Source organism: Monodon monoceros, unplaced genomic scaffold (assembly GCF_005190385.1).
Source record: "Monodon monoceros isolate NGI ecotype Baffin Bay Population unplaced genomic scaffold, NGI_Narwhal_1 Super_Scaffold_10, whole genome shotgun sequence".
Taxonomy (NCBI): Eukaryota; Metazoa; Chordata; class Mammalia; order Artiodactyla; family Monodontidae; genus Monodon; species Monodon monoceros.
In genome coordinates this window covers 44,543,970-44,566,867 of record NW_021703766.1, presented here as the reverse complement: position 1 = coordinate 44,566,867, position 22,898 = coordinate 44,543,970, and the positions used below count along the sequence as shown (strand labels likewise).

Genomic DNA, 22,898 nt, shown 5'->3' with positions numbered 1-22,898 from the left:
CTTTGTCCTGGGCACCCTTTATCTCGATTTCCTGTTTCAGTAGTCAGACTTCAAGGTCCACAGAATCACCTAGGGAGCTTGTTACAAGTGAAGCGCTCAGGGGCCCACCACCATGGTTCTGCTTCAGTACCTAAGGATCTGCATTTTAAGATGTACCTCTCCCCCAGGAATCCCGGTACAGGAGGTCCAGGGTCCACACTTTGGGAACTACTAGTTCTTGCAAAAAGATCTCTTGACAGCCCATCACCAGCAAGGAACAATTATTTGCCTGTGACAGTATTCCTTTCCAGCCCCTCTTAGATTTCTCTGCTTCCCTCCCCCATAATATCCTATTGGATGATAGCCAGTGCTAAGATTCAACTTCCAACTCCTTTATTTACCCTCTCCAAGCCTCAGTTTTCTCAAATGAGGTAATACCTACCTCACTGGGCTGCAGTGAGGATTAAATGAGAGGGTATCTTGTGCATAGTTGCTGACATTCAAAAAGTGTCCAATAAACATGAATTCATGGATCTTGCCTTCTGATTTCTAGCTCCTCAAAAAGTATCAGTGGCTAAGCTGGCCTCTTTTGTATTCCTACAGGTTTTTAAACAGTGGTCCTGAGGAGGACCAGGGGATAATCATGGTGATGACTTCCCCCAGACTCATTCCCGTGTGGAAGGATTTTAAATACCTTATAAATGACATGATACATAAAAGCAAGGTAATGTATATGTAGAACATAAACATGTTACTGGCCTCTATCTATCTTAAGAGTTATGAGCACTTCAGAGGAGCATAGATCCACTATGCAGGAAGCAGGCAGGGTAGATGATAAAGACAACTGTCCCCGTAGTAGAAAGTGGGCCACCAACTTCCAAATGAGTCTCGAGACCTCTTGCAAGGACATTTTGATGGTGAGAGGTTAACACTTTGAAGCATTTCAGAAGAACCAACCCTTTGGGAAGAGAGATTTTTCTAAAAGAGAATGGAGAAGGCACCAGAGAGAACATCTGCCAACCTCAGTTTTGCTATGGCTGGCTCAGTGTAAAAGGATCCCAGGTGCATGTTTCATAGCACATGCTCTATCACAGTGGGATAATACACACACACACATATATGTGTGTGTCTATATATATATTAAGTGTGTGTATATGTATATGTGTTTGTGTATGTGTGTGTGTATATATAAATATATATATACATAAAAAATCTTCCTCTGTCAAACTTCAAGGCCAGATAGGGTGTCCTAAAAGTCTTACTTAGTGCAGTTTTAGGCTTTAATAAAGCTGTGCTGACTTTTGGGATACTGTGTTACTTTTCATGTGGGCATATGGCAGTGCACTTGCCTTTGTAATCTGTTAAATGTGTCTTTTATGACATATGTACCTTTTAGACAGGAGGGAGAATGTTAGAGGACATGTTGGGAAGAACATCAGTTTTCTCCTGTGCTCACACCATAAAATTTGCCCATATAGGCCCTATAGCAGTTTGGTTCGCTTTTGTGTTGGGGGTTTTGTTACATGCTTGTGAAGTATAGTGTCCCACAGGTGATAAATTGTTCATGTGTGGGAGCCACAGGAGTGATCCTTGGGGCTGAGGCGTAACTTTGAGAACTGCTTTAATTGTGACTTGCATGAGAATATATTTAGTGCATATGTGTCCTGGTCTCTTAGTTTATGCCATGCCTCTCCCCAGAAAACTTTAGATCACCCAAAGACTGATGTAGTTGTGTTGAGTGACCGGTCCCAGATCCTGTTCAAAGAGTCTCGCCATCCTCAAAATATGCCACTTATATGCTATTACTTCAGTGATGCCCACTTCTTTGCTTCCCTCTCGTGGGTGACAACAAGCACAAAAGAAATACAGGTAAAACTACCCAGCCTTTCTTCTTAGCCCATTCTACAGGGGCCATGCCCATGTAAGTTCTGACCCTAGATTAACCCAGGAAGATATACCCCTTGAATGAAAGTGACCTGGATCCAGGATTCCCCGTTCATCCTTTCTCTGATTACAGTCTCTGTGTTGAACAGATTTTATGGTTCTCCTAAAGTAGGCCAAGGTTAGGGAAAGAGTCCTAGGTTTCCTGCTTCTACAATATTTCCAACTCCCAAAACCAGGGGGTAAAATCACTCTAGAGTCTTCCAGTTTCTCCTTAGCAAGAGAAAAATAGCTGAATATTCTGCCCTTTCTTCTTCTACTATCTTTTCTAGGCAGTTCCCATCTTTTTCTCTTCTAGGCTGTGCTATGGATGAAGAGCAAAACTGAGGACATGGTGCAGAAGAGAACATTCTCCATGACCGAACGACTGCCGCCCATCCAGTCCATGGTTCACACAGGTTCCTTCCATATCCTCGTGGTCTACTGTGGTGACCTGCTCCTGCGGCTCTTTGGGGACCACTTTCAGTCATTCAAACCCCTAGGTATAGTGCCCTGCCGCTTTAACATCAGCTGCCTCTGCTATGACCCAGAAATGAAGATGCTTCTGTCGGGAATCCTGGGGGCAGTTGTCACCTGGATCATGGAGCAGAGTGGCAAGGGTCTCCAAATAGCCCACATGGTTTCCATGCCTGGTGCTGAGCTTGTTCACAACATCATGTTGAACGGCCCCAATGGCTCCCTTGTAGCCCTATGTGAGACTGTGGTGAGGGTCCTTGAGCACCAGGGCCACGGCCGGCTGGCAGAGGTGAAGAGCTTCCCTTCCACCACCAGTGGCTCCTCAATCACCTGCTGCTTCACCTGTTTTGAGCAGGGCTTTCTCTATGCTGGAAACAGGACTGGGGAAATCCAAGTGTGGAGCCTCAATCAGGGGCACGCCCTCCACAGTTTCAAGGCCCATTTGTCATCGGTGATATGTATCCGCAGCCGGCCAGAAGCCCACACCCTGCTAACAGCCGGCCAAGAAGGCTTAATCAAGGAGTGGAACCTGACTTCAGGGAGTCTGCTGCGGCAGCTAGAACTTGGCGAGGAACTGTATCTACTCCAGTTTATTGATAGCACTACTTTCTTCTGCCAGACTACCCATTCTTTCTCCTTGCGCAGTCTGCCGTGCTTCTATAACCTCTTCAATGTCTGTGGCTCTGCTCCCCAGCAGATACGTCGGGTCCGCTGTGGCAATAACTGGTTCCGGATCCTGTGCACTACTGAGGATGGCTTGTTGCGCTTTGTGTCCCCACTAACAGGGAATCTTCTGGTTATCACCTGGCCCTTCTCAGTCCTGGACCAGGCTGTGGATTGGGCCTATGACCCAGATAAAGAGGAGCTCTTTGTAGCAACAGGCAGCTCAGATGTGCTGGTATTTGATACAACCCGCTGCCCTTGCCCAGCCAAGTATCTTATATGCACCTCACCAGATTCTCAGGACTTGGTACGATGCCTGGCTTATGGGCATTTCCACCTGGGTCGGGGTCTAGAAGGACTAATGTTCTCTGGACACCAGAGTGGTGTGATCAGAGTGCTTTCCCAGCACAGCTGTGCCCAGATAGAGAAACTCATGCACTTCGGGGCTGTATTAGCACTCTCCACACTGCCTGGAGGGCTTTCTGGTTGCCGAGAAAACTCTTTGCTCTGTTCCTATGGAAGGGATGACTATGTGCACCTGTCAGAAGCTGTGCTTGAAGGGGTGAGAGTGCAGCTGCAGCCCCTTGCCAGCATTCTCAGCAGCTGTCAGCTAACACACTTGATACTCTTGCCCAAGTCTGTGAGTGCCATCACGGAGACTAACTGCCTGCGTCTCTGGAAGTTCCATGACTTTCTGTCCTCTGGGTCACAGGAAGGCTCAACGTTCATAGACACATTGCCTCTGCACCAGTGTACCATCACATCTTTTGATGTCTGCCTATCCTTGAGTCTTTTTGTCACGGGTGGCAGTGATGGCTCTGTCCGGATCTGGAACTTCCATGGTAGACTCATAGCCATGCTGGACTCATCATTGCACTTTGGCCCACTCTGCTTTGCAAATGACCGGGGTGACCTGCTTGTCACTTTCAACCAGAGTCTTTATCTGGTGTCCTGTTTAAAACTGCTTCCCTCAGCCCTGCTGGCTCGCCTTTCCCTTATAGGTATGACAGATGAAGTGCTAGAAGTTCCTAAGCCTTTCATACCAAGCTTCTTCTTCTCCTTTGAGACCATGTTTGTGCCCAAGTATATCTACTTTGGACAAGGGCAGCAGCAATTAGTGGGTCTGGAGAACCTTGTCAATAATCGGGCCATCGCCTTTGATCATAATGTGCCACACGTCATAGAAGATGAGCAAGGGAGCCCTGTGTTACTGTCTTCCTTCAGACATGATTCCTTGTATAAGGAAGCTGATTGGACGCAGGTGAAAAAACCTCCGCATTCCCATTATGTTCTTCCTCCCCAGCTACAGCTGACTACCTGGGATGGACTCAACCCTTATCAGATACTGCGATACTACTTTGGCCATGGGCAGAAATGGCTCTTGGCTCCTGATTGCTACATTCCTAACTCAGTGATTCGTGCCCGTCTTTGGCCACAGGGCAGCCCAATATACCTACAGTGCAACCTGCACTCACCCATGCGGGAACTGGAATGGGACAAGTCTCAACAATTCTTCTTCTGGCATGGTAGGGCAAGAGCTATAAGTGATGTAGGAGAATATGCAGGTGAAAAGGAGGACGAAGACTTCCTTGAAATAAGAGCGTCAAAGGATATAACTTACAGTGTCCTTACAGACTCAGCAAACTGCAGTTGGCTGGGAAGAAAGATGAGTGAAATAGCTATCAATAGCCTGATAGAGACAATTCTCAATATTATGATCCATGCTTCTCCACTGAAGTACCAGTGCTGTATTGGTGCACTAGGGCAAATCTTTGCCTCTTACCAGGTGTCTCCACTCCTGCGTGCTGAAACAGCCCATCGTCTGTTGGATGATACAACCAATTCCAATCCACTGATCCAAGAGCTAGCCTGGGAAGGGCTGAAGTGTCTAGGAATGATTACGCATCTCTTTGCCGTGCCTCTGGCCCAAAGACTAATGGACAAAGATGAAAGAGTAAGGAATAAGGCCCTGAGCCTCATGGCTGAGACTGGAATCCACTCTAAGACCTCACTCTTAAACTTGATCCAGAACCAAGATACTTTCCAGGAGATGCAGTAAGTTCTTTGTGCCTTCCTCAGTCTTTACTAGCTTCTGATTTTCTTCTTCCCCTTTCCCATTTTTCCCTTCTCTGCCTTCACTGTCTCTTCATCTCTGTTCATTAGCTCTTCCTGTCCTTTTTCCTTGTTCATAGTCTTTTTCCATTCCTAGACTATCCTGATGATCCCCTAACTGCTCACTCCTTTCTCCATTTCTTCTCCTATTCCTGTTTGTCCCCTACCTCTTCAAGTGCCCCTTTTTCACCCTCTTCTCCTACCCTTGAAGGCCCCATACAGGTCATGCCATGCATTACCATCTTGGCTTCCTAGACTTTTTCTTTCTTCTTCGCCATTCTTTACCTCTACATACTCTGTCTCTGTTGGTCATGTTGTCAAGTCCCCTGCCTGTTCCATAGCTGTTCTTTCCTTCTCATTCTCCCTCTTGTCCCTGATTCAGCATGGTCCTTCCTCTCCTTTGACTTTCATAGGCAGGAAATGATTGGGGAAGAAACCCTGGACCATCTGCTGGGAATGCAGGCCACAGATCTCCAAATCCTTCATACCCAAGTGGAGCAGCGATTGAATGAAAACCTGATCTTATCACTGGGTGATGAAAAGCCTACTTTTTCTTTAGATGTCTCAGGGGCTTCTGAACTTACCACCCTTTCCAACCAACTTGATACAGCTCCTGAAGAACCTGAAGTTGCCTACAAGCCCAGCAAAGGCCAAAGATGGGGCCGAGTAGGAGGCAGAAAGCATAGTATGTATGGGGTGATCTGGTTAATGCCTCAGGGTCCCCAAGAGGCAGGGTAGTTAAGGCTAACTTGGGTCAAGAGGTATCAGATAGGAACAGAGGTAAGTGGAAAGATCCTTTCACAGAAAAGAACCTTCCTAGGAAGAATCCACCCAAATTCAGAGAGACTCCAAAACCTATCTCTGTAAGACTTGACAGAGGTCGGGGAGGCAGGGGAGGGAGGAGGGAAGGCACTGGGAATAAAGCAAGGAGAATGCCTTTTTTTTAAAAAAGGCCTCAGCCCCCTCTGTTGCTACATCTGTTATGGCAGTTCCTCTTAGCTCATACCAGATTTTGGGAAGGGCTTCATTTAAGCCTCCCAAGCTTCCCTTATCTACATCTCCTGATTCTCCCTATAGCCCGAAAATTTTTGCAGAGCCTCAAGAAGATGAAAGAGACTGGCACAGAGCCAGGTCCCTTAGAGGGTGAAGGTGATCAGAGTGAAGCTGCACTAACTGAGAGGGAGGAGTGTAGGTCTTCAACCTCCAGTATACTAAAGATTTCAAAAGATGATGAACAGGAGCCTCTAGGGATAGATGCCTCAAAGGATCATGTTGCATTGACCCTGAAGATGCTGAGGAAGATACGTGACAAAAGAGGCAGGAAAGCAACACTTCAGAAACCCATAGAGAGGCGCAAGAGGAAGACAACAGATGCTGAAGTTACAGTTGAGGACCCTCCATATCCTATAAGGAGAGAATCAGTTGTGAAGCTGGTGAAAGTCAGAGGGCAGAGTGCCTCTGGAGCTCCTGGCCACAGGACTACCCCTGGAGATGGCTCATCATGGCGGGACGATCTGTGTCGTCTTATGACCCTGAGGATATCTGGTTCCCAGACAAAAATGTCAGAAGCTCTAAACACTGAGCTAGTGACCATGGCTCAGGCGGTGCTGGCAGATCGACGGCCCAGCTGGGAGCTCTTTCAGGAGATCTGCCCCCTGTTGAAGAAAGAAAGTAAGGAACTGCTTGAGGACCTTGACTGGGATGTAGCCTGGCCAGAGGAGAAACCAGTTTTTCCTCATGCAGGAGCAATTAGAGAGGACATGGTGATCAGTGACAAGGAAGAGGAGACAAAAGAGGAGCAAGAGCAAAAGAAAGAAAGGGATGTGCAGGACTTGCGGGAAACCCAGGTGATTCCAAAAAAAGGCAAGAAAAAGAAAGTTGTTTTTTTAGAACCAGACGTAACCAGGGGAAAACGAATATCAAAGAAAGAAGAGAAGAAACCCTCTAAGAAGCCTTCTAAGCAGGAGGGGAAAGCAGTCCAGCAGGAAATAAAAGTGGATAAAAAAGAGAGGAAAAAAACCAAAGAAGAGGAGAGGGACATGAGTCAGGAAGTGGAGGAAAAGGCCAAATTAGAGGAGAGAGTGGTTGACCAAGAAGGAAGACCAGTTAAGGAAGAGACAAAACTGTCTTGGCAGGAGTGGAAAAAGTTCTGGGATCAGTGGAAACAGGCCTACAGTGAGACGAGGATATCCTGGGATGAATGGAAGAAAGCCTGGGAAAGCAGGCATCTTCAGGAAGAGGAGAAGCTCCATGAGGAAGAAGAAAAGCTGTTCCCAGATGAGGAAGAGCTGGAGAGGGACAAGAAGAAGCAGACATGGGATGAATGGTCACAGATCTGGGAAAAGATGTCAGCCAGGGCCAGGGAGCAATTGTTGGAGGATGAGGAGGAAGTGACCCTGGAGGAAGAATTGTCTCAGGAGTGGGAAGGAGAAGAAGCAGCAGCAGCAGCAGAAGAAGAAGAGCTGATGACAGAAGAGCAGAGACAGATTCATCAAGAATATAAACAGGCACAGGTTGAGAGGAAACGGGCCCAAGTTGAAATAAAACGAGCCCAAGAAAAGAGGAAGCTGGCACAAGAAGTAGAGAAGCTAGCACAGGAAGAGAGAAAACTGGCTCAGGAAGAGAGAAACATGGCCAGAGACTATGAGAAACTGGCCCAGAAAGACAGGAAAATGGTCCAGGTAGAGAGGAAGTTTATCCAGAATGAGGAAAAACTAGCCCAAAGAGAGGAGATGCTAACCCAGGAAGCAGAGAAATTGGCCCAGCGAAGGAAGAAACTGGCCATGAAATTGGAGAAACTGGCTCAAGAAGAAGAGAAAATAGCAAAGAAAGGAGGAAAGCTAGCTGAGGTAAAAAAGATATTGGTCCAGAAATTGGAAAAACTGGCCCAGAAGGAGCAAGATCTAGCATGGCAAGAAAAGGAACTAGCCCAGGAATTGGAGGACCTGGCATGGGAAGAGGAGGAACTGAATCAGGAAGAGGAGGAACTGGTCAATGAAGAGGAGAGACTGGATCAGGAGGAGACGACACTGGCCTCTCAAGAGGAGAAACTGAATGTGGAAGAGAAAGAAGTGGTCCAGGAAGAAGAACTGCTGATCCAGAAAGAGGAGAAACTGGTCCAGGACAAGGAAAAACTGGCTGAGGAAAAGGAAAGACTTGGCCAGAAAAGGGAGCAATTGATGGAGAATAAGCAAAAGTTGGCCCAGGAAGAAGAGCTGCTGATCCAGGAAGAGAAGAAACTGGCCCAGGACAATGTAAAATTTCCTGAAGAAGAGGAAAGACTTGGCCAGAAAAGGGAGCAACTGATGGAGAACAAGCAGAAATTGGCCCAAGAAGAAGAGCTACTGATCCAGGATGAGAAGAAACTGACCCAGGACATGGAAACACTGCCTGGGGAGGAGGCAAGACTTGTCCAGAAAAGGGAACAATTGATAAAGAATAAGCAAAAACTGGCCCAGGAAAGGAATAAATTGGTCCAGAGCAAGGAAGAACTCCCCAAAACCAAGGAGATACTAGCCTGGAGGCAGAAGACTCTGGCTCAGGAGAAGGTGAAACTGGCTCAGAGGAAAGAAAACTTAATCCAGCTCAAAGAAAGCCTCACTCAGAAGAGAAAGAAATCAGACCAAGAAAAGGAGAAACTGGACATGTACAAGAAGAGACTGGTTCAGATAGAGAAGAAGCTGATGGAGGAAAAGGAGAAACTTTTCCAGAAGAAGGAGAAATTGGCTGCTATAGAGGAAAAACTGACCCAATTAGAGGAAAGCCTGGCTGAGGAACAGCACCAAATAGCCCAGGACAAAATGAAATTAGCTATGGAAAAGAGGGTGATATTCCAAGGACTGAAACAGCTCAGAGGTGACTGGTCTATTACTAAGGAAGAAAAGGCATTGGGCATGGAAATAAAGAAATTGGCCTGGGAGAAGGTGAGACTGGCTGAGGGAAAGGAAACTCTCTTTAAAAAAGAGACTCAAGAAACTTCAAGACAGGGAAGACCAATTAAGGATGAACTAGAACTAATTAAGAGGAAATTGTCACTAGAGGAAAAGATACTGGTCTATGAAGATAGGATACTGGCCACAGAGCAAACGGACATTACCAAAGGAAAACTGGAGTTTACTAGAGGAGGGAGAGTATGTGCCCAGGAAGAAAGGAAGCTAGCCAAATTAATAAGGAAGTTGGCTAAAGAAAGCAAGGGCATTTCCAAGGAACCATTAAAAGTAAGCAGCAAAATCTTAAAGATACTTCAAGGCCTTATCAAAAAAGAAAGGAAACTAACCCAGGAAGAAATAGAGATGACAAAGTTAAAGAGGTCTTTCTTTACTAAGGAAAAGGAATTGAACAAGGTACAGAATGAACTTGATGCCAAGGAGTGGGATTTTTCTGAGGAACAACCAGAAATTGCCACAGATGAGAAGAAACTGGCTAAGAGGCAGAGAAAACTGGCCAAGGAAATGAGAAGATTGATAAAGAAAGAGAAAAAGATGACTGAGGAAGAAAGCAGATTGGCCAGGCAACAGAGAGAAGTCATACAGGAAGAAGAGGAGGATGAAATAACAGAGGAAGAAGAGGCAAAGCCATTCCTTAAACAAAGGTCAAGAAAGAGAAAAAAGCTAAAGAGAGTTGATTTGCAACAGGAAGAGTTTCTCAGTCAAGAGGATGAGGTGAAAAGTGTGAAGAGTGAAGAGAGCTTTTCTGAAGAAATGGAAAGCTTATTAGATGAAATAGAGCGAGAGAGTTTGTCTGAAGAGGAGGAGGAAGAGGAGGAAATGGAAGAGGAGGAGGAAGAGGAAGAGGAAGGGAAGGAGAAGAAGAAGAAAAAGAAGAAGAAGGTGCAGGAGGAGGAAGTGTTTGAGAAGGAGGAAAGCATGAGTGAGGAAGAGATGGAGCGTTTGAGTGAGAAAGAGGGGGAGGAAGAGGAGAGAAGCTCATTGGAAGAAGAGGTAGACAAGAAGAAAGGGATCTTTAAAAAAGAAAAACTATTTAAGTTACCAGGAGAAAGAAAAAAGGACTTAAAAGGAAGAGAAGCAGTCCCTTCTATTGAGAAAAGAATCCCCAAGGTCAAAGGCAGAGCTATAAAACTTGAAGTTCTCAAAAGCCCTCCCAAGCAACTGATCTCAGTAGTTCTGGGGAGGGAAGAGAAGATACCAGTGCCAGGGTCAACTAAACAAATATTCTGGGAAGATAAGGCCACAGTACTTGAGACGTCCAGGGTATCCCCAGGGACAGGGTTTATGGATAAACAAGAAGAACTGTTGAAGAAATATAAGCCCATACCTCTACAAGTTTTGTATACAGTTTTGGAGTCCCAAGAGCCTGACTTAAAGACCCCATATTTATCCTACATATTGAAGAAGACCATGGAAGCTCATAAACTCCAAGGCAAACAACTAGGAGCCAAGTGGCAGTGGCTTCTGCAGCGTCATCCATCTCTGAAGGGACAGACTGAGGTACAATTACCTGTGTCCAAAATCCTGGCTAAGGAAATATATGCAGACATCAGCCTCTCAGATGTAGAGTGGATCCACCATGTCCTAGAACAGATGGAGACAGGAGAACAGCTTTCCAGGGATAGTTTCCACAGATTGTGCCAGCTTCTCAAAGACCTCACTACAAAGGAAAACTTAGAGTGGATGCATCTGGCCAAACTTGAAGCCATTGTGTACCGTCACAAGCAGAACTTGGAATCACGAAGCACAAGTATCTCAAAACCCAGTAAGGAGCCCATGGGTCCAAAATACCTGAAAGTGATCCCTCCTATAAAAGGAAAGGAAAAGGAAAGCTGGCTAAAACCTTTGGCTGTCTCCACACCAAAGTCCCCATTAGCTACCAAAATGATTCCAGACCTGAAGGCTATAAATTGGCATCTTCTAGGAGAGCCTTACAGGAGTGTGCGGGCAGAGCAGATATCCACTGCTCGCAAGGAGATGGAGTTGCAACACCATTGTCCTCCAACAAGAGACATTTTCACAGGTGCCCTTGACCCTGTGGAAAAACAAACCCTAGCACTGATGTTTCAAAAGGACTTCTGGGCTTTTAAGGATAAGGACAGGTCTGCCAAATTGCCCAAGTTGGAAAAGAAGGCACAGCACATCTCTAAAAAAAAGGACAAGGTGCCTCTATGGGAGACATTTGTGGCAATGTACCATGTTTTGCGGATGTTGCAGGAGCGATACACGAAAGACAGTGTTGCTTGGATGGAACAGTTCTACCGTCTCATGGACCTGTACCAACTTAAGTCCCCCCGAATCCAGAGGCTACTACAGGAACTGCTACTGAGAGGGGCACCCCAATCCCAAGAGATCACTTACAAAGAGGCCCTAAAGGCCATGGAGCTAGTTCCTGGGGAGCGGTTGTTCTACCACCTGTTCTGTGGTGGCTGTCACACCCCTAAAGGTCCTCTGGAGTTCCAGGAGGTGGTTCCCCTCCCAGGGAAGAACAATGTACGTACCATGCTCCCTATGGGCATTGCCCAGTATGGGATCTTAGAACTTGCCTGGAAGAGCCTGCCACAAGCTGATGTACACCTCACCAAGGAATTGCCCTACAACGTTGCTCCTACCCCCTAATTTGGGACTGAAGGGGCAGGACTTTTCATTCCCACCTGGAGAAAGGCCTTGTCACCAGAATTTAGACCTTTATCCCTAGGGCCCACACAGAGGTAGAGCCATGCCAAAGTTCTTTCCCTATCTAGTTCCAGAAACCAGCTTTTATATGTGGAATAAAGAGGAGATTCCCATTTATAACAAGCACTGTGATGTGTCCCTTTTCCTCAAATGTTGCTTCTCCAGAAAGGTAGCCAGGGAGACCAGATACTCACATACTCTTGAGAGTGGGAAGACTTCCCCAAAGCCAGTGGTGCTCACTCACCCTCTGGAGGCCTTCAGGCAGAAGAGTCTGTCCTTGTCCTCTTCCTTCCTTGCCCCTCACCATTCTCCCTCAAAGACCATAGGAAGGAAAGCACCTGGCACAAAAATGTATTTCTGGCATTAATATAAGAGGCCTTGATATAATGGAAAGAAAATGGATTTTAGAATCGGAAGACCCAGTATTTTGCCCCTTGGTTTTGGTGGGTACACAGTGGAGGCAGACTCTTTCCTGACCATAGTTCTGCATGCTGATGACTTGAGTACCAAACAGCAGTTATGGTGGGTGTTGAGGAGATCCTCAGAGAACAGGAAAAACTTCAGTAAGTTCTAGCCAGTACCAGCTGGTGACCTCATTACTGGATGGCATTAAGAGATGAGGCCATTTGAGGTTAAAGCAGGAAGAAAAGGAGGGAAGCCTATATCTTTCACTTCCTTTGCCAACCTGGACATGGGTTTTGGGTAGGATGATAGAATGAGAATTTGAAAGATTAGGTGTAAGCTCAAATAGGCCCCCAACTATCTAGGGACTTATGATCGTTCCCTCTAGCAATATAGAAGACAACAGTTAAAGGGAAAGAGGTAGTAAAGTGGAGGAAGTTGTCACTGCCAGTAATGCTGTTCCTCCCCGATCTCCTCTCCCCACTATAGAGACTTCAAAACTGCCTCTTTCCAGGTAAGCTGAGCCAACAGATTTTAGCAAGTAGCCCATCTATGCCATTTGCCACCCTCCATCCCAACCTCTCCTTTATTATTCTACTCCCTCCACCTGAGTTTGCTTTTGTGGGGAAGCCAGGAATAGAGAGCAAGAGAACATTTTGAGAAGTTGGATTCACCTTGAAGGCCAAGGGTAATGAGAGCCCTGAGTGTGTAGTTGGGCTCTTCCATGTCAGACTACATATCAGGCCACATTAATTATGAAAGCTGTGGGCTGGGGACAGGGAGCCTCAAAAAGGATGATTGACACAGCAGCCAGGCAAGGCAGCAGAAGTAAGGATGGTCCAGCTGGCTCTGCAGCCTTGACCTGAATCATTTCTCCTTTTTGGCCTCTGTTTACTTGTCTGTGTCAAAAAGAGGAAAATGAACATATTACAAATATAAGGCATGGCAGAGGGGACATCACTACAGACCCTACAGACATTAGAAGGATGAAGACTAATATGAACAACTCTAGGGCCATAAATTTGACAACACAGATGAAAAGGACAAATTCCTTGAAAGATCCAGAAAGGGAATAGTAATACCTAACAAATTCATTTTGCAGGATATCAGTGGGTCCTCTGGTCAACAAACAAACAAACAAAACACAGTGACAAAAATAGTCTTAACTGTTGTCCCAGGGTCAGGAAGTCTATGGATGGCTCTTCAGGAAGCCTCAAAACCTTGGTACTGGCTACAACAACCTAGATATTATTTTGCCTTTGCCAGAATTGCAAAGACTAGGGCTTGTTTGTATTTTCTCTTTATTATGAGAAATTTCAATCACTAAAGTAGAAGAGAGTATTATAATGAACCCCCAGACCCCCATCATTTAATTGTAAACATCTTGCAAAAATTGCTTCATCTGGGACTTCCCTGGTGGTGCAGTGGTTAAGAATCCATCTGCCAATGCAGGGGACACAGGTTCCATCGCTGGTCCAGGAAGATCCCACATGCTGCGGGGCAACTAAGCCCGTGCACCACAACTACTGAGCCTGCGCTCTAGAGCCCACATGCCACAACTACTGAGCCCGCGTGCCACAACTACTGAAGCCCATGCGCCTAGAGCCTGTGCTCCACAACAAGAGAAGCCACCTCAATGAGAAGCCTGTGCACCACAACGAAGAGTAGCTCCCACTCGCCGCAACTAGGGAAACCGCGCGCAGCAACAAAGGCCCAACGCAGCCAAAAATAAATAATTTATTTTTAAAAAATTGCTTCATCTAATTTTTCCTTTGTTGAAGTATTTTAAAATAAATCCCAGACATCATGATATTCCAACCCTAAATACTTTGATACTCGTCTCTAAAAAATAAAATTTTCTTATATAATTTTCACATCTAACAAAATTAATAATTCCTTAATATTATCCAATGCTCTATGCAGATTTTCCTGGTTGTCCCAAAAAATGTCCTTTTATGCTTAATTTGTTTGAATCAGAATTCAAACAAGGTCTACACACTGGATTTTATTGTTATGCTTCCTAAGACTTTATTTTTTTTCTTTTCGACGCGCCGTGCAGCATGTGGGATCTTAATTCCCTGACCAGGGACCGAACCCGCACCCCCTGCAGTGAAAGTTTGGAGTCTTAACCACTGGACCACTAGGGAAGTCCCCCTAAGACTATTTTAATCTTAAATATTTATACTCCCCTCTCTCCAGTTTTTCAGTTTTTTCATTCAGTGTCTTTGTTGAAGACATTGAATCAATTATCCTGTAGATTTCTCCCACGTAGTTTTCTGATTGAGCAGAGTTTTGCTAAATGAGATCTGGATGTGCTTCAAGGGTATGAAACTCCTGAAATTAGATAAAAAGAATCGTTCGTATGTGCTAGGTATTCCCCCACCCACTGCCTTGGAGAGGGAGCATCCTTCCAAGTTTGTTCTTCTTTGGGTACTCTCTCTCAGTTCTAGGGTAACATATAGATTTTTCTTATATCTTATAATGGCTTTGGGGCCATTTTAAGGCCTTTGGCTTTTACTCTGCATTTGATGGAAACCATAGGAAGGTTCTGAGCAGATGAGTGATAAAAATCTAATTTACAGGGAATTCCCTGGTGGTCCAGTGGTTAGTACTCTGCACTTTCACTGCCGAGGGCGTGGGTTTGATCCCTGGCCGGGGAACTAACACCCCACAAGCCTGGTGCAGCTCGGCCAGAAAAAACCTAATTTACATATTCAAAAAGCACCCTGATGGCTGTGTGGAGAATAGATTGTGGTAAGGGAGTCAGAGATTGGGGGCAGGGATGGAAGCAGGGAGATGAATGAGGTGGTTACTACAATAATTCAGAGGAAATAAGGTAGTGGACCTTATTCCAGAGGAGAAACAGGCAGTAGAAGTGAGGAGTATTGGGCAGTTCTGGACCTACCTGGAGGTAGAGCCATCGGGATTTGCTGATAGATTGGATGTGAATGTGACAGAAAGGAGTAAAGATGACTCCAAGGTTTTTGGCTTGACCAGGTGGAAAGCTGGAGGCACCATCAAGTTAGTTGGGGAAGATTAACAAGGGAGTTGGTACTAGGAGGAAGATTAGGAGTTCATGAGATCAGTTTTGGGCAAATTGAGATTGAGGTGCCTATTAAACATTTAAGAGAGGATGTCTAGTAGGCAATTGGATATATAAGTCTGGAGTTCAGGAGACAGGTTCGTACTGGAGTCATAAATTTGGCAATCACTGGTATATACATGATACTTAAAGCCAAGAGACTGGATGAGATGACCAAGGGAGTGGATGTGGATAAGGAAGAGGAATAAGGATTGTAGCATGAGAAGCTCTAACATTAAGAGGTCAGGGAGAGGTCAGCATAGGAAACTTGAGGAGCACTAATGGGTAGAAGGAAAATCAAGAAACCCTTGGTGTCACAGAAACTAAGTGAAGAAAGCGTACCAAGGAGGAGGGAATGATCAATTGTGTCAAGTGCTGCTAACAGGTCAAGGAGAAAATAATTGAAAGTCAACCATTAGATTCAGCAAGATGAAGATTATTAGTAACCCTGACCAGAGCAGTTTTGGTAAAGTGATGGGTGCAAAAGTCTGATTAGACTGCTTTCAAAAGAGAACGCAAGAAAAGAAATTGGAAGCAGGAAATATAGATAATATTTTCTAGGAGTTTTGTTAGAAATGAGACAGTAGTTGATGAGAGAAGGGGAATAAATAAAAGCTGTGTGAGTTGTTTGTTTTCAAGGTGAGGGGATTGCTGGAGTCAAGAACTTGATAAATAGGGAATTCCCTGGCTGTCCAGTGGTTAGGACTCCACGCTTGCACTGCTGGCCGCGGTTCAATCCTTGGTGGGGGAACTAAGATCCCACAAGCCACACAGCCAAAAAAAGAAAGAAAAAAGAACTTGATAAACAAAAGAGGGTGAGATCTAGTGCCCAAGTGGAGGGACTAGAGTTAGATAAAAAATATAGTTAGTTCGGGCTTCCCTGGTGGCACAGTGGTTGAGAGTCCGCCTGCCAATGCAGGGGACACGGGTTTGTGCCCCGGTCCGGGAAGATCCCACATGCCGCGGAGCGGCTAGGCCTGTGAACCATGGCCGCTGAGCCTGTGCGTCCGGAGCCTGTGCTCCGCAGCGGGAGAGGCCACAACAGTGAGGGGCCCGTGTACCGCAAAAAAACTATATATATAGTTAGTTAGTTCAGCTGTGGGATGAGAGCGTACGTACATACATGGGCAAAGATGTAGATTGGTAGGTAGGTGGGTGAGTCTGTGTAGATTATCTTCTGACAACTTCCATTTTCTCAGTGAAGTGAGAAGCAGGGTTTGTTAGTAGAGGGAAGGGAATGGGAGTATGTGTTTGAAAAGTTGTGTATGGAAGGGAATGGACTTAGAAAAACAAAAAACAGAGTGTTTGCTGGGAAGCGTTAAGAATGATTTGAGGTTCGGGCCAGGGTCCAGTTGGGCTACTTAGGGAGAGAAATGACCACGCGGGGCCTGCTGGGAAAGCTCCCTCTCTCCCAGGATTTCCTGAGAGCTGACATCCACCTGCCACCTCCACAAAACACCAGGAACTACAGAAGACGCACACTGGGAACTAGTTTCCCAACATCGCGCATGTTAGAGGCTATAGTTCCCTTCCATTCCCAACACAGCCTCCACCGCTATCTGTTGATACTTGTCGCAGGCCAACACTGGGTAAGTGCATTGGCCTGATGGGGAGGTAAAGTCCAAGGAGCTTCCCCGCGAGCATACTGGGAATTGTAGTCCCCAAGGAGAGGCATACTGGGAACCTCAGTCCCCCGGCCTCTCCCTCCTCTACTATGGCCCGGGGACGCTGGGCAACAGGCTAGACTGAAGGGAAAGGCGGAACTTACGGAACCTGGGACGGATGGTATTGGAAACTGCAGTTTCCCCAGCGCCGGACAGAGCTGCACACTGGAAAATCCAATCCTCTAGCCGCCTCGTCACCAGGAGACGGAGAGAGGCCTAGCCTAGGAAGCGCTGCACGGACGCTGGGAAATGCAGTCCCGCCTCTCCGGCCCAAACTAGGAGTCCATTTGCCGTCGTGGGTGTTGTTCTGAGACCCCTGCCCGGAGGGACGAAGTCTCCCGCCCTGAGGGAGATCGCGCATTACTAGCCACCCTTTCACACCGTTCTCCCTGTCCCTCGCTTCTGGTGTCTCCAAACTGAAGAGGGGGAAATCCTCGAGACCCGTGGAGAAAGAAGGCAGAAGAGTGCCTGAGAGATCAAGAAAGCCCAAGGAAGGAAGCCGTCGAGCGGGAGGAGGCGAAGCGAGCCTCGCGGGGCTTCCGGTGTGGTAAGTGGAGTGTGGGGTGGAGCAGGGCCCTTGGGTTGGCGACGCATGTCGCCAGCGTGGGCACGCGCGTTCCCCACTCCTGGTCTCCGCGTTGGTCCTAGTCCGCCCCCGTGCCCACACACGCACGCGTAGTCGGTGGGTCTCGCGTGCTTTCCCGCCGAAATGCGGTCGTGGCGCTTCCGGGCCCAAGTAGGGTGGGAGTGAGGCCCTCGCAGAGGGCTGGGCGGCGCGGAAGGGAGCGATTGCTGCGACTCAGACGTGCGTCCAGACCAACCCGCTCCAGATGTCGGTTTCCTCAGGTCCTCTACACCGAAGGCAGAGACAAGAGGGAGGGGGCCGGGGCGCACTGTCTCAGCGCTTCCAGTGGCCGCCCTGCCTGTTTGCCTCTGTGAGGGGTGGTGCAGTAAGAAGACAGAGAAAATGTCTGGGTACTGTCTGCTCTGTTTCCTACCACCGGTGTTTTTATAAAAGGTTTTGCTTTGTGGCTTCATCAGGCCTGGTGGGGCTCGGGCACTGGCGTCGTCCAAGGCTCGAGGAGCCCCTTTATAGCCACAAAGGGGCAGCTGCGCACGCAGGCCACAGATGCACAGCCTCTGTCATAAAAGCCAGAGCCTCCCACGCGCATCTCCGCAGATCCGGTGACAGTGGCATAATAGCTAAGAACATGACTGGACTCTGACTCTCCGGCCCTGCCACATTCTAGCTGTGTGGCTGGAGGAAGGCATCACAGTACCTTAAAGTAGGGAAATGCGGGGCCTCCAGTTAAGTTCGAATTTCAGTTAAAAGACGGATAATTTTTTTAGCATAAGTAAGTCCCAAATATTGTTTATCTGAAGTTCAAATTTTAACTGGGAATCATATTCAAATATAACTGTATTTTATCTGGCAACCCTGATTTAAGGCATTATTGGAGCAGTGCATGAACAGACTTTAGAATAGTGCCTGGCATGTATAAACATGCAATAAAGGTTATATAAAACGGCCAAACTCCACATCACGTCCCAGCACATTAGTGTCTTTAGTCATCTGGCTGTACTATCTGAAATGGCCAGCCCTCAGAAAGCCACTCTGTCACACGAGGTCAGCTAACACGCCCCCTCCACCCCACTGCATGATAGTGACCCCACTCCACTCTCACAAAGGGCCAGATCCTCCCTGCTTCCCAGCACTCCTCACATTCATGTGAGGATTTTGAGGTTCTTAGTAATGTTGGTGCTGCATCACTGGACACAAGTGGGCCGGGGTGGGGGGGCTGAACCATTATGATGTTGGAGCTAGTGACACTCTTTCCACAGGAAGCTGTGACTAGAGTCCGTCTCTTGTAGAATTAGGGGCATGTTATCTTCTGAGGAGGATAAAGGTGTGTGAGCTAGGAGGGAATATAGAGGGAATGGGAAGCCTTTGATGTTATAGGATGTTAGTAACAGGTTCCCAACTTGGAGAATGTATATTGAGTGGCATTCTTCCCACTGAGCTCATTAAGATGTCTCATATATGTGAGAGAAGACTTTGTTCAGTCTGAGAAGTCTAAAGGAAAAAAGACGACACTGAAGTGGCAGAACCTAGGATTATAAATTTAAGTCTATTTGATTCTCAAGTGTCGTTTTTCATCTCTCCTATTCTCCATCAATCACAGCATACCCCTTCATTTCTCTCACAGTAATAGCACCCTGAATTTATATTGTAGTTTTTCATTATAAAGCCTCTTGAATTTCATTATCTCATTTTACTTTTTAAAGGCTTTCATAGGGAAAAAGAGAGGGGCATTCCTCTCTGAGGCCAAGAGGGGTTAAAGGGAAAATGCCTGACTCTCACGGCAAACCTGGTGAAATGTACTGTTGGCCCAGGATTATTATTATTATTTTGCCACGAGGCTTGCAGGATCTTAGTTCCCCCACCAGGGATTGACCCCAGCCCTGGCAGTGAAAGAGCTGAGTCCTAATCACTGGATCGCCAGGGAATTCCCTAGCCTAGGATTTAGACAGAAGTGTCGGGCATATTCCATTTCCTAGCCAGAGCTCCAAGTCTTAAATAACCAGAGGAAACTTTAGGGAGTCTCTGAGATTGTGGGATCTGACCCTCATTTCTCTTCACATCAGCTTGATGTAGCAGCCCATCCTCTCTTTTCTGTATCTGCACTCTCCCTCCTGACATTTAAACATGTTTAATTATCTCATTTAAAACAATCCTTCTCTCCAGGGGCCAATCATTTGGTCTTCCCATGTCTTTGAGAGTCATATGCAGGATTTTGGAAAGTTTAAAGTTTACTCGTGGTAGAAATTGAAGTGAGGTAGTAACTGTTGCTAGGTGGAAGAGAAATTGTTGGAATTGGAATTGTTCAACTAGGAATAGGAATCCCTAAGGAATAGTAATCCCTTAGCACTCTAGTGCCATCCAAGAGCTGTTTGCTCTGGTCCTCAACAAGATAAGTACAGAAATTCAGAGAAAGTATTTAGTAACTTTTATAGCAATTTGACAGAGTAATCTTATGTCTATTGTACTTAATGAAAAATCTGGAGTTAAAAAAAACTTTCCTTGACCCTATATTCTCTTCTACATCTCTCCCTCTCTCTCACTTTCTCCCCTCCTCCCTCTCTCCCCATCATCCCCAAGCTTTTGAAGAGCTGCACTTAAGTTTCTTACTTTTCATTTAGTCCTCAGCTCCCTCCAATCTAACTTCAAGAATCACTCTTCTGTGATCCTGTTCTCATGAAAGACACCAGTACCATTTACCAAATCCACTCTTTGGTTCATCTTACTTGACCTCTCTGTTACAGTTGATTTACCTTCATGAAACTCTCCTCTGGTTTCTGAGAGAACATCCTATCTTTCTATAGTTGTTCTTTCTCAGAGTGCTTCCCCATAATTATCTTGTTATCAAGTCTCCTTCTCATGCTGCGTATTCCCCTGTGGGCATACTCCTCCAGGTGCCTGGCTTCAGCTGTCCCTATAGGTTGATCATTTTCATATTTGTTTCCAACCCAGACCTTTTCCTGATCTCCAGACCCACATATCCAGTTGCCTTCATTTAGATATTCCATAACCACCTCAACAAATCCAAAATCAAACTGACCTTCTCTCCTCCATACCTACTCTTACTCTTTAGTCCATCTGAATGCACAAAATTTCATTCAGAGCCTAGCTCAGAAACCCACGAACCATTACAGACTTCTCTTTTCCTGACTCTCCACCCCAAGTAATCTTCAAGACCCACAGAGTCTAACCTCTAAGTGTTTTATATTGCTCTCATAATTTGCTTTTCCTTTCCCACTGCTCTAAATTAGATTATATAAAGTTGTTTTTGGTGTTTCTCTAACACCTACTCAGGATAAAAATTGAACTCCTTAGTATGGCACTTAATATTGACTCCCACCTATCTAGACATTTTTCTTCCCCTACCCTCTTGAACTTTGTGCTGTACAAATATTTAACTCCTATGTAGTTTTTGGCATAAATCACACTTGAAGCGTCTGTGCCATTATCTGCCTGGCAGCCCCCTTATGCTTCTCCCATGCTGAGTACCTGCATCTCCTCCCTAGAGTCTGTCCCATGCAGCTTCAGGTGCTCCATTACAGCAATTACCAAATTTTAACAATTGAAGTTCCTTGAGGAGAGTGACTGATTTTGATCTTAGGATATCCAGTGGATAGCGAAATACATCTTATAAAGTAGAATCTCAACAAACATTTGTTGACTACTTTGGAATTAGCTTTCTTTGTTGTCATTGGCCATGCACTGCATGGCTTGCGGGATCTTAGTTCCCCGACCAAGGACTGAACCCGGGCCCCGGCAGTGGAAACGTCAAGTCCTAACCACTGGACCATCAGGGAATTCCCTGTTTACAATTTAGAGAAGTTACAGAAAAGTATAAATAATAGAGCAAATACTCATGACCCCACAGCTCCGAATTTCACATTTGAAATTCATTGTAATTAGTTTTTGTGTAATTATTCATAATATTTTAGCATAATATAATATTTTCAAGGTTCATCCATGTTGTGTAGCATGTACCAGTACTCCCTCCTTTTTATGGCTGAATAAAAAAAATTTTTTATTCATTCATCAGTTGATGGACATTTAGATTGTTTATACTTTTGGGCTATTATGAATAATGCTACTGTGAACACTTATATAAAAGTTTTTGAGTGAAGATATTTTAAAAACTAATTTTTAGAGCACTTTCAGTTTTATAACAAAATTGAGAGGAAGGTACAGAGATTTCCCATATATTCCCTGTCCCCACCTCCCCCTCAGTGTCATCACTCCCCAGAATGGCACATTTTTAATCAAGGAGGAACCTACAGATTGATACATCATAATCATCCAAAGTCCATGCCTTAGCGTTCACTCCTGGTGTGCATCCTACAGGTCTGGGCAAAGTATAATGGAATAATATTCCACTGTCTGGAGGTACTGCAGTTTATTTATTCATTTATCTATCAAAGGATGTCTGCCAAGTTTTGACAATTTGGTTTTAATTTCTCCACATCCTTGTCAACACTTACTTTCCATTTAAAATAAATTATAGCCATTCTAGTGGATGTTAGGTGATATCTCGTTGTTTTGATTTGCATTTCCCTAAAGACTAATGTTGTTGAGCATCTTTTCACGTGGGTATTGGCCATTTGTATTTCTTCTTTGGAGAAATGTCTTTTCAAATCCTTAGCCTATTTTTAATTTGGGTTATTTGGCTTTTTATTCGGTTGTAACAGTGCTTTATATATTCTAGATATTATACCCTCATCAGATAGATGATTTGCAAATATTTTCTCCCATTCTGTGGGTTGTCTTTTTACTTTTTTGATAGTGTCCTTTGATGAACAGCAGGTTTTGATGAAGTTCAGTTTATCTTTTTTTTTTCCCCCTTTGGTTGCTTGTGGTTTAGATATCATATCTACGAAACCATTGTCTACTTGAAGGTCAGAAAGATTTATACCTATGTTTTCTTCTAAAAGGTTTTAGAGTTTTAGCTCTTACATTTAGGTATTCGATCCATGTTGAGCTAATGTTTGTGTATGGTGTGAGATAGGGGTACAAATTCATTCGTTTGCATGTGGATAGTCAATTCTCCCAGTACCATTTGTTGAAAATATATATTATTTTCTAAGTAATTCTTTCTATTTTTCTTTTTGTTTTTCCCATTTTTATTCTCTATGTTTCTGAGTTTTTCTCCTTTGTGTTTCTTCAAGGTTTGTCCTTCTATTTGTGATATTTGATTATTCTTCCACTTCTGCCTGCTCACCTTTTATCTTACTCTGTTGTTTCACCATCTCTTTCCTAAGTTCTTACATTTTTGCTTTTTGGTCTTCCATCATAGAGTCAATTGAATTATTATTTTTTAAAAATTCATGAAAAATATTTACTTAAATTTTTTTTTGGATTAAATTTTTATCTGATCCATTGTAGCAGTTTTCTAGTGAATGGTTTTG

The 22,898-nt window shown here is 45.2% G+C and overlaps 1 protein-coding gene across 1 annotated transcript; it reads left to right on the top strand.

The window, feature by feature from the left end:
* The first annotated feature begins 628 nt into the window (after window positions 1–628).
* WDR87 (WD repeat domain 87) lies at window positions 629–11,874 on the top strand. The gene is made up of 6 exons (XM_029208097.1): window positions 629–703; window positions 1,678–1,848; window positions 2,219–5,094; window positions 5,565–5,836; window positions 6,229–8,141; window positions 8,232–11,874. The coding sequence occupies exons 1-6, from the start codon at window positions 629–631 to the stop codon at window positions 11,715–11,717; spliced, it is 8,793 nt and encodes a 2,930-aa protein (XP_029063930.1). The 3' UTR covers window positions 11,718–11,874.
* The last annotated feature ends 11,024 nt before the right edge of the window (window positions 11,875–22,898 follow it).

Excerpts from the sequence above, each read along its gene's own strand:
- WDR87 (XM_029208097.1), top strand. The coding sequence starts at position 629 with ATGACTTCCCCCAGACTCATTCCCGTGTGGAAGGATTTTAAATACCTT. Across the intron at positions 704-1,677 it reads ACATGATACATAAAAGCAAG|AAAACTTTAGATCACCCAAA; the intron begins GTAATGTATATG and ends GCCTCTCCCCAG. Across the intron at positions 1,849-2,218 it reads CAAGCACAAAAGAAATACAG|GCTGTGCTATGGATGAAGAG; the intron begins GTAAAACTACCC and ends TTTCTCTTCTAG.